Source organism: Camponotus floridanus, unplaced genomic scaffold (genome assembly GCF_003227725.1).
Source record: "Camponotus floridanus strain SB8 unplaced genomic scaffold, Cflo_v7.5 scaffold31, whole genome shotgun sequence".
NCBI classification, from domain to species: domain Eukaryota; kingdom Metazoa; phylum Arthropoda; class Insecta; order Hymenoptera; family Formicidae; genus Camponotus; species Camponotus floridanus.
Genome location: NW_020229448.1, coordinates 148,963 through 161,526, shown reverse-complemented (window position 1 = coordinate 161,526; position 12,564 = coordinate 148,963). Strand labels below are relative to the sequence as shown.

At 27.3% G+C, this 12,564-nt stretch overlaps 2 protein-coding genes across 3 annotated transcripts; one reads left to right on the top strand and one right to left on the bottom strand.

Moving 5' to 3' along the window:
* Positions 1–1,926: 1,926 nt before the first annotated feature.
* On the top strand, positions 1,927–4,278 carry LOC105252353. The gene is made up of 5 exons (XM_025410350.1): positions 1,927–2,880; positions 2,967–3,240; positions 3,321–3,597; positions 3,694–3,866; positions 4,008–4,278. The coding sequence occupies exons 1-5, from the start codon at positions 2,768–2,770 to the stop codon at positions 4,128–4,130; spliced, it is 960 nt and encodes a 319-aa protein (XP_025266135.1). The 5' UTR covers positions 1,927–2,767; the 3' UTR covers positions 4,131–4,278.
* A 6-nt stretch (positions 4,279–4,284) lies between these two features.
* LOC105252352 (dihydroxyacetone phosphate acyltransferase) lies at positions 4,285–7,706 on the bottom strand. 2 transcript variants are annotated; one of them, XM_011259682.3, is made up of 6 exons: positions 7,153–7,706; positions 6,491–6,901; positions 5,899–6,415; positions 5,524–5,810; positions 5,021–5,274; positions 4,285–4,913 (listed from the first exon to the last, which is right to left on the bottom strand). In XM_011259682.3, exons 1-6 carry the CDS (start codon positions 7,442–7,444, stop codon positions 4,575–4,577), a joined length of 2,100 nt encoding a protein of 699 aa, XP_011257984.1. In that variant the 5' UTR covers positions 7,445–7,706; the 3' UTR covers positions 4,285–4,574. The 2 variants fall into 2 exon arrangements, with proteins under 2 accessions (XP_011257984.1, XP_019883447.1); XM_020027888.2 differs by having other exon boundaries at positions 5,524–5,807.
* Positions 7,707–12,564: the final 4,858 nt, after the last annotated feature.

Sequence of the window (12,564 nt, the reverse complement as noted above, 5' to 3'; positions counted from 1 at the left end):
ATTGCATATTATTTGATCTTACTTAGATTATTCATGTTGCAAAATGTATAATTTATATGAATATTTTTATATATCTTTTTACATCTTTACTTTTTATATATTATATTATAATTTTATATATATAATAATTTTGTTATGCATATTTTAAAAAAGATTTTAAATTTACTTATTTATAAAAAAGGAAGAAAGATTTTATCGAAATTTTATGAGAATTGACCTTACATACACATACACATATATATGTATATATATATTTGTATGCATATAAAAGAATACATATAAAACAATGATATAGCATTATACAGATGTAACATCCTAATTTTTAGCAGTAATCTTACAATTAATGTTTATTTAATCGCTTGTAATGTATTTTTTACAGTTTAAAAACAAATATATATGATTATTTATTTCTGATATAGTTCAGTATACGCTTCTGTATTGCACTAACATATTATACTGACGTAATCAAATTTTTCGCTTTATAGTAATTATATAATATTAAAATTATTAAATAAAATAATATGAATATATATCGTATTTTAATACGAGTCATGTATACATATTTTTAACTTTTGTTAAATAATTTTGTTTAAAGCTGTGAGAAATGAGGAAGATTGATCTGAATTAACAGACAAATTAGTATTATATGTAAAATTTATTAAAATTAAGATAGTGATTTGATTATATTAAAAATTTGATATTGAATAAATTTAAAAGACAAAATTATATAATTTTAAAACAATTTATAATTATCAAAGTAGTTATTATTGATTATATCTCATTACTCTTACATAAAAAATCATCTCATTACTCTTTCATTTAAAGAAAATTTTTCAGTATTTAAAGAAAATATACACACGCCAATAATTTTTCTTAAAATAGAATTAATGAAAAATTTTAAAAAAATGTGCATGCGATAATGTTTCTGCACATTCCTATTAATTAATTTATTAATTTACTAATATACTAAATAATGTATTTGAAATATGTTAAATCTGTTAAAAATAAGATACAATTAACATCTTCCTTGGAAAAATAATAGCCTGTAAAATATGTGCACGCACGCAATACTTACACATACAATTCAATTTTGAATAGCTCTGAATACACATTAAATCGTAAATTGACATTAAATTTTTAAAAATATGGCCTACATTTCCAACAATTTTACAATTAATAGTTTAGAAAATTATTTTATCTTATATGCGACGCAAGAGTGCGTTTTTTACATTCCTTAAGGATAGTAAATATCGAAAGATATCCAATAGATTATAATACAAAATGACTATAAAAAAGTGGTCAATACTTTTAACGTAAGAGATATAAATAGACGTTAAAACAAGCACATTAATTGTTATATTTTATAACAACTTTTAAAAGTTTATTGTAACCTTATTCATATAAAAAATATATCGTAGATCAATGTTTATGCACATATTAATTATATATATATATATATATATATATATATATATATTTAATAATTTATTTACGCTATATACAAATGTAATATATTTATAAGTCGTATATACGATATCAACATTCTGCTCATGGAAAATGCATTTACAATACTCTTACGCATTTAAATTTCCTTTTTACAAAGAAAAGGAGAAAAAACTTAAATAGAAACAAAAATGCTATTATCGAATCGCTTATATACTCTTATATCATAATCTTGCTTTTTCGTGTTTGTAGTTTAAAGGCAGGATATATAATTCATATATATATATAAATCAATAGATTTATACAATACTTGAAAAATTCATGTAATTGTACACATATATATAAATATATATAAATTCAACTTTTACATTTCATTCGACACACATTCTAAGCAACGTTGATAATTTAAATTAAAATATTATTAAAATATTCTATATGGTAGCGCAATTAAGCGATATGTGTACATTATATTTATATAGATATAAAAAATATTATTTATGTAGATATAAAAAAACATGTCACAAAATACAAATATCTGAATAATTATATGGGAATTATCGGCTATTATGTACTTAAAATGTCAGGTGGATATTCCAATTTATGTACTATTGATTCTCTTTTTCTTGTAGCAGTAATGAAGAATAAATAACAATCAGTGACAGTACGATTAGATCTATATACACATTTCTCTTCATAGCTTTACATTGCGCAAAGCAATTAGGATTATAAAGGCGATAGGCGAAAACATTATACAATGAGTCGTGATTAGCGTAAATAGCGTTCATTTTCGCAATTCGCAAATTTTATAAGAACAATTTTTCCATAGATAAGCTATGTATAACTATTTCTAATTGCAAGAATAAAATAAATATTTGTTTTGACGATTTTTCTCTACATTACTTGTACTTGGCGCATGCGATAAACTTCTTTAAAAAAAAAGGAGCTTTCTCTCGGAAAATAATTTTAATACATGTAGTAGTGATAGTATCATATGTAAAAAATATACGAGAGGTAAATCATTAAAAAAGGTACGAGAACGCAGCTCCAGCGTGACAATTGTTCTAGATGCACGAGCATCATCAACCGTTTCGTTCTCTTTAATCCTAACAGAACATTTCTGCTGGAAATAATAGCGTCTCCTGCAGCATATTCGTTGTCCATTGTCAGACAGTTTCCGAATTACAAATGTGCAAGAAACATAGGTGTGTAGAAGCTAGAAAAGTTGGCATATTACTCATTTAAATACAAATCGTGGATGAAGATGAAGACTTTTCTTCGCGGATGATAAAAGGCCAAAGATAACATATAACGTTTGTCCTTAAATATGTTTGCGCGCAACATATTTTGCGCTCTATATTTTATAATACTTTTTTTAAATATTAATGTGGCAGAATGGGTGGACATGCCACAATTTTCGGACGAGAACAAGATTTATAGGTAAGCCATACATGTGTGTGTATATATGTATATTACCTAATTTTTAAATTATTTCTAAATTAAATATCGCTTTTATATTTTTTAAGGATACCTTCTGTCCAACATGATCAGTTTTACAAATTTAGACGCGGCAACGTCAACTCTCCCGATGATCAACGAAACAATAGTCAAACTTATAGCAGATATCTCGTTAAAGCTACATATCCGATAGATGATCGCAAAGGAATGGAGATTAAGAAGATACATTCTGTCACAATGTCGACGACATTATCGAATTTATCTTTCGAACAAAACACCGAAAATTTTACAGAGATCAGTAAGAATCGCGCAACAATAGAAAGTGATATTTCTATAACTGAGGTAACGAGAAAGGATAAATATAATTGATTGACGAAATAAAACTTTTTTCAATTATATATTAAACAATTTTAATGTTTTAGAATAAATTAAATAACACATATAGTACAATTTCAACAAAGGATACAATATTTGATACGTTTACAACTCAATCTTCACCGATTACTACTACGCATAAACAAGAAATGACATGCGATAAATACCACAACTACACTCTGAAAAGAGACGATGGCATATTTCAACATTTACCAATAGATATACTTAAGAATGTTCACAGTACTCTGAAATCGCAGCCAGTGTCGTACGAAGGAAAACTCCACTTTCTCAAAATGTTTGAAAAATCATTAATGTCGGAAATAGGTAAAATCTTTTCATATATATTTCTACATATACACATATATATAGTCAAATAGTATGATTTTTTAAAAGTTTTTATATTTTTATTCATCGCGACAGAATCTCGTCTTACCGCTACTATGTCGCCAAATCGAAAAGTAAGAGGTGCGGATTATCACGGACACGGCTACGAGAGTCACGATGATCATTCTATAGGATTTCCCTCAATAGAAGGCGCACTGCTGGCTATATCTTTTCTTACGTTCGCAGTTTATCTTGTTCGATTAGTCATGGTAAGAAATATTTTTTTGCGCATTATTTTCTCTTCTTTTTTAAAATATCCTAAATAGGCTTTCACTCTATATTTCTTTCTATATTTTATATATCTTTCTCTATCTGTTTTCTTTGGTATGTTATTGAATAACATTTTGCAGCTTCTTTTTCGAAATATGAGTACTCCTATGACTACTACTACTGCTGGTGCGCTTTTTCTCGGTAAAAGAAAAAGATCCATCGATTTCGATGACGATACTGCTAGAATACTCAATATAATATGAACATATCGTTTCTGACTTTAAAATTTTTGAATATTTTGTAATACAAACAATTAATACTTTTTCTTAATACTTTTTTGTAAACTTGCATAACTTTTAATAATACAAATGTATGTAAAAATTATACAAGCTTTATATAATAAATATTAAGCTCCCAATTTTCAATATCAATTACTTTTATAAAAACAATCTCAGAAACGAAAATATTATTATCGTCATTGAACCATCAACAATAGAGGATATTGCATCTGTATATTGTATAACAAATTTCACCATTATATCATTTTCTCGTTGAACTAAAGTGGAATGTAAATGTTGATACGTCGCAATATATCTCTCAATTAAAATTAATTTGTCAATTATATATTGTTGTTATTACTATAGTTACACTATAGTTATACTGTTAATATTAACATAACAAAACCATTATTTCACAATAAATAAACATTATAATTTAGCTTGTGTATTCACCGATGGCATTAAAATAACTGAAGGAAACCCGTCGACATAGGTTCCTACGGGACGTCGCAATGGTAACTCACGCAATGCACTGATAAGATATGCCAATTTTGCTTTATCCGTTTGATATATATTGGTATGTTCCGGGTGTGCCATTACGATACCTTGCGATAATAAATTAGACCATGTTGTATTATAAAGATCAAGAGATAAACAATAGGGATGTTGACACCAGCCTCTATTTTCGAACATTAATTTTTCAACTTGTTTCTGTGCTTCGATAAGAATTATCCGGTCTGTGAGTTTGTCTGACGTTCTTTCACTCCACTAAAACGAATTTTCAAGACAAATGTATTTAATTTTATCTCAAAATGTATTTAATATTATCTCTTTATATTAATCAGCATTTTTTACTAATAAATTTTTGTTCTTACCTCGAATAATAAAGTACATATCACATATAGAACATCTATAAAGGGTAGCATAACATTATGCAAAATAGAAAACAGTTGTGTATTAGTTCCTGGACGAATCAAGTTTTCCGCCATATATAAGCAATTCTCCGACAGTAATATATTCATTGATTTTTCCCATTCTATTTTAATTAAGTCTTTATCTTCAATCGGGCGTATTACAAACTCTGTGCTGAGCAATTTTCTTAGTAGCTGATATCGGTCCAAAGCTACTTCTATAAAATATAAGATTGAGAAAAAACAGCTTTTTCTTTTTATTATAATTTTAGTATAAGTGTTATACAGAAGAGAAAAAAAATTGATTAATTCAATATATTATTTCATTCGGATAGGAAAACATGTGTAAATAGTTGATAATTATTTATATTTACACACATTTCATCATTATTATATCATTATTACATATTGAATAAAAATCTTATATATTATCATGTTATTATTATATAAAAGAAAAATTGTTATACCGCTTTGAGTGCCATTTTCTTCTATTGTTGTAGTAATAAATGCTATTTCTGCCAGAAAAGCTAAAGTTGGATTGATATAAATTGCGATATTAATGGCAGGTACTGCTATTTGCATAGTTCGTTCAGACAAAAAATATCCTTTGACATTTGATTGATCCTGTAATTTAATTCCTTTATGTCGTTGTTTGAGTTTTAATGTATTTGATGAGTCAAATACAATTAACTCATCATGCGGCTTTAAAGATTTTAATATCTCTTGTTTGATCTCATCATTATTATTATTACTACTGTAACAAGTTACAAAATATATTTTTAAAGATATTACAAGAGTATTATATATCACATACTACAAAAAAATAAATTTAATATACTTACATTTTTTTAGTTTCATACATTAATGCCTTCAATGATTTAGTAATAAAGCTTTTGAACCATTGATAATCTTTGATAAATGAATCAAGTGTATACGGCTCCTTTGGATTTATTTGAATTCTTTCATTGAGAAGAAGAGCAATGATATTGATCGGCATAAGTACAGTATCTTTCTTATGTGATTCTATTATAGAATAAGCTATATCTTCTACAACCGACGATGGGATTTTAAAGGATGGATGTATGATTTTTCTTTTGCGATATGCCATATCCACAAATTGGCGAGCGGAGATAGGTTTCCCAATGTTAAAGTAAATGCAACCGTGAGAGAAAGGATTTTGTAATATGGAAAGTGACCGAAAAAGCGCGGTTGTACTTTCTTTCGGTTTCGGAATTCCTAGCATTTCGTAAACAAATAATAATTCTTCCGGTGGTCGTTCGTAACTGATACTCATAGGTATAAAATGTATGTCGGGCACGTCGCCTTGAAGTAAACTTTCTAAAATAATGGATAGAAGACCTATAAAAGAAAAACGGAGTGTAGTAATTTCTAATAGTGTAATATTTCTAATTTTGAAAATGTTTTACTGCTTACCATATTTTGGCATTGTGCTCTTTTGACTACGGCTTCGAGTACCTTCGAGAAAAAATTCTATCGCCCTATCGCTGTGACTGACAATAGTGTTGATGTATGAGCGAAAAATTTGCTTGTACAATAAATCATCAGAGAACCTACGTCTTATATAAAACGCTCCTGTTTTTCGTAACAGTTCTCCAATTATTTTCATATTGTAAAAATCCATACCAGCCGCGATATTCGGTAATGCCATATCGTAAGAAAAAAGAATGTACGACAGTAGAATAAAATCCAGATAACTTCTATGAGTCGGTACATAAACATATTGTATTTGAGATATTTGTGTTTCCTTCTTCAAGTGAGAAAGATTAATTTCATTTACATAAATTCTTAAAAACATTCTCTTCATAGCTTTTGTAATAAAAATACCTAAAATTTTTTAACACAACAATTAGTACATTTAATAGCGATTCATATCTATGATATAAGACTCTATCGTTAGGATTATATTTTTGCTATAATTCTACAAAAATTTGTCAAGACAACAAATGTATCTATATTGGAAAAGGATATATATATATATAAATACTGAGTCTGTTAATTGACTTTTTAAAATGCTACAAAACAAAATAATACAAAAGCTTAAAAATATTTATTATTATACAATATGAAGATAATACCTAGCCAACGAACTGTCGCCAAATCTGCTTTGCTAGCCATTTCATTTATCATAGCACGAGCATTATTCTCGAGGTCTTTAACTTCCATTCCTGTTGTCTTTGCTATTGTATCAATTGCAACTCTAACTTGTGCATCGAGCAAAACAGATTGTATTATCTTGTCCCTATTGTAAACTGATTCCGGTGGCAGCCTATGAGGTAACAGTGGATCCATGGAACGCGTTGCCCAAAAAAAGTCACAGTCCTTTCGTCTCTCTTCCAGCATATCCACAAATCCAAAGTTCTGTTCCATCTTTTCTTCGGATATCGATAATCTGCCGATCTTATTTACTGTGTTCTCGTGAAATCATGAAAAATAAGAGATCAAAGGTAATATTTGATCAAGAGAAATTTAAAAATCACTGTGTCAATAAGAGCATGACATTTGTCACCCCTTTTATTTCAATATTAATATGATGCAAGAGCATCCTTTTTGACTGCATTGATAAATTTAGCCATATGTAAATTAATTCAAATTAATTTACCGTGTGTATTTGTAAACTTTTATATATCATATTCACATCGAAGGACAGCCATTTACAAATATACATTGTTATTCATATTCACAGAATCCTCTTTTATCGATAGCCAATCAGAAGGTTTATAAGCCACTTTTATTGCATGGCTGTCATATGTTAATTTGCCGGCAATTATTAAAATGGTTAAATATAAGGCCTGGTTGCACCGTTATTTTAGCTTTAAGCGGGACTTAAATATATATGTCTATCTTTATCTTTCTTTCTAAATAAATAAAGACAGACATTATATTTAAGTTTCGCTTAAAGTTAAAATAACGTTGGGCCTAAGTTATTTTCATTTATAAACAAGTATCGGTATCTAAATATTTCGTCCATTAATGCAATTATATTTTGCCCATTGTTAATGACTTTTCCTGGCGTCGCAAGATCGCTGTCTAGTATAATATATCTACAGTATCTGTAATATAATGATATAATAGAAAATCTGTAATGTAATGATATGCAATTAACGGAGATGTCATGTAATATATTGTATTAAAGAAAATATTTAACCATTTTGAATATTTAGCTGTCGATAGGAAAAGAAAAGACGAACAATGCACATGCATAAAAAAATTAATCAAACATTTATAGGATGTCATATCGTTATTTATTGCTAAAAAATTTGTTGTAAAAAAATTCGAAAAATTATTATCCTGTAGTCTATCAAGACGCTGAAAAAATTGGTCGTACGACAAATGTAACGTCAGCCTTAAGCCGTAATCACACTACGAGTTGCGGTTGCAATTGACCAATCAGAGTAGCCGGACAAATTGCTTTGTTCTGATTGGTCAATTTCAACCGCAACCTATAGTGTTATTAGACCGCGTCTACAATAGGCAATTTAAGCCTTAAGAGATTGACCAATCACAGTCAAGCATGAAGAGAATACTCGATTGTGATTGGTCAATTTCTTTAGGTTTAGGGCTTGAATTACCTATTGTAGATCGGACTTATAGCTTGTAATATGATACGGGCTTTCGTGCGCTATTGTCATATTTACGTTGGCTGCACTGCGTATTCTTGGAAAATTTTCAAATATTTACTAATCATCTAAGTACGCGCGCTTACATCTTGCATTTATCGTATTATATTTTCAAGTGATAAAATGAAGTGGATTCACAGAGGAAAAAATAATTCTTCAAATTGCACAGCATTGTGAGAAGAAGATAAGGATTGGAAAATGTAATTTCATTTGAGTATTCGTTCTATACATATCTTAAACTACATCTCTCAAGTTTCGTAAAAAAATAATTGCAGCGACATATAAATAAAATAACTACTAGCTAGAATAAATTTTTTTATTTTACTATAACAATATACACACGTGATTTTCCGCCTTGCATTTTTTTTTATTGTTTCAATAATATAAAAGGCATTCCCCAATGGGTCGTTGTATAATTATTTTCGTGCGATCTTTATCATTTTATTATTTAAAAAAAAATTCATGACGAGTAATTTTACAGAAAGATACAAAATATTTCGGTTTAACCTTTCCAAGCAATTATATTCAAAACTATAATGGTTACTCGGGAATTATAATTTTTCTCGGATTAAAATTATAATTTTTCGACAAAAATATCTTATGGGTTCATAATATATGTTTAAATAAAATCATATATAGCATTTTTGAGATTGTTTACTTCTTAAATCTCGCAAGTGCGATTTTATTTATGACAAGAAGCAAGCATGATGTTTTTCCATTGCAAAGGATAATAATTATATAAATCTAATTATATATTTTTAAGTAATCTAATAAACTAGTCTGAGATAATTATATGGAAAGATTAAAACGTGACCCTTTGTTTATTTATATACATACATAGTTGTCAGTCCATTCTTCAATATACACTTATTTCTTACACTACGCACTGCTCTTAGAGTTTTTACTTCATCGTGTAAGCTCCCTAAATATTAATTATTAACAATTAATATATTCCATTAAAAAAGTTCTTATGATAATAAAAAAGTGCAGCTTGCTTTGATTTTATACAGTTTTAGTAGATTGCTTTTCCAAAATATAGCGTGTTATGCACAAATTAATTGCTAAATATAATATAAAAACAATAAAATTGATTTGTTGATAATAAGATCGAGATTACATTATAAAGATATTTGCTCCTTGTTATCTCAATGGATATACTTATTGTAAATGGACATGCGCATAGATAACTAATGAAAAGAATATTACACAAATACAATATATAATATATGCACAGCTAGCTTGTCTTTTATTCTCTTTGTACTTTCAGCAGCAGCAGCGACAGCAGCAGTAGCAGATGCATCTGTGTGTTGCTCTATATAATTTGTTTTTCATTATTTATATAATTTTGAGACTTTGATAAAATAACTCAAATTATTTGCAATTTGTTAAAAGAAAAAAATATCCCAGTACAATTAAAGATTTTGTGAAATCATAGTACTATTCAATTAACACATTTAAATGTTCTTAAAATTAAAAATAAAATTTGAATTATTACATGTCAAAATTACAGATCAAAGTAGACTGTTTTAGAAAGATTAAGGCCACAGTATAATACAATTACATATTATAAAAAAGAGCATAATTATGATTATATGAAAATAGCGATATAGCATTATTTCTTGGCATTTTTTTTCAATTATTTCCTATGCGTTATCGCGCGTAATAACATATAAATATTTCGGTTATATAAAATATTTAGAATACATATGAATTTGCATTCATCTCTTTTTTTCTTATAATATTAGTTTTGCGAAATTTACGCTTTTTACTACTGCAAATTTATATAATTTTAAGATCAGATATATTTATCTCCGATCTTATTTGTCAAATATTACCACACCATTAGCATTCTATTGTTTGTAACTATATCAATATTTTGCATTATACACGCAACACTCTCATTCCACTCTCATTCGGTATTTCTAATTACATTTTATTCTTACTCGATATAACCATTGTTTAAGCGAAATGCAATATTTATAGCTCATATAAAAATGTGTGTATGTGTATGTATATTAAAAATATATATTATATTTTAATCTGTTCATATATCAGAAAGAACTTGTGTAATATGTGTGTGTGTGTGTGTGAATAACGCGTACATACACCACACACATATATATACACATACACACACATGCATATACAATTTTTACTATATGTATAAACAAATTGAAATGTAATATAATTTTTGGTTTTGACTTTTATTTTTGAATGGAATCTTTCTGTTATTATAGATCTGAGCACTTGCAAATTAGACCCTTACGTATATTGACGACAACGTAAATTATATTAATGTCACATAACGGGGACAGGTAAGCAAAACTGTTTGTTTGTAGAATTTATATATAGTAATTTCAAATCCAACAGCTCAGTAACATCGTATATCGTGTATATTGATTATTTACAATAATGTTGCTAGTTAAACAATTAGCTCTTCCAGTGTATTCTTCGCAATAAAAACGTAAATTTCTGGAATAAAATACTTTATCAAATTCCCTTCATTACTGTTATAAACAGTTGTATACTTCTATTTGTGTTAGAAATTTCTAATATTTGATTACAACAGCATTCTTTGTGTAATAAACGCTCTTGCTTTTTATTTGTATTCATTGAATTCATATTGTTGTAGTATTGTTTTTTTCGCGTAACGTATAATTATATATAAAATCTATTTTTTTCTCTTTCTCGCTTGAAGTTAAAGTTTGACTTAAACATTTGAGTTGAAATATTTATAAAATTATTTTTATCGCGCGTGAAAACATTAAAAAAAGAAACAAAAAAACTTGTATTCATATATCTTACATATAAATGATTCATATATCTTATATTAAATGATAATTTAATTAAATAAATACATAAATAAATAAAATTATCTCTTTGGATCTCTCATATTTTACAGCGATATTAAATAATTCTCATCACATATCATGTATGAAAATAAAGAAGTTTCAAATCTGGTTGGATTTTCATCTGACCAGTTTGTTTGAAATTTATACTTTATCTCTTTTATAACAATAATAATAACAATAACAATGATTACAATATAATCACAGTAACTGCAATTCCTTAATAATATTTTTTGTTTAAAAGATATTATTTCTCACTTGCATATAAGGAACTTAAAATTTATGGTCGTTTTAAAGTGTATATGAATATACACAGTTACAGTGTTACAGCTATGTATGCTTTGACATTAGTTGGAAAGAAAGCGTTTATAGATGAGCGAAAATATTGTAAACAATATTTATCAGATACATATATTGTGAACTGCATATATAGCTTTATCAAAAATAAACTAAGCGGTCAAAAGATTGTATACACAAAGTCGCTCTTGGTCCCTGAACCTATGACCTACGACTTGTACTTGCTTAGCACCTCGAGATTATTATCCCCTTATATGTTCCGAGCTAAGAAATGTAATGAGTGTGCAAGATGCAAAGAAATATGCAACAAACAAAATTTTAATATATTACTATCTTTGTATAGAAATTTTCTATTATCATGCATTTTGTATAATTATTTAGTTTTCATTTTATCAATCGTTTATCTGTCGTAGTTTCCTCTCAAAATCTTAATTTTTAATATTTTTTTTTTAATAAGAGGCGCTTTCATACTCATCTTTTTTATGTGTGTGTGTGTGTGTGTATTATATTCTTTATAGCGCTATGCAGTTTCAACATACATATTGTTATCGTGCATGATATATTATCCAACAGACATCTGACATACTGTTATACAATTCTTAGCTCTAAATTTTTTTTTTAGCAATAAAATTAACATTCTTATAAGATATTACAAGAGATCAGATTCCAAATTTTATTAAAATTAATAAATTCGTAAATAAAAAAGAACAACAAATATTTAAAC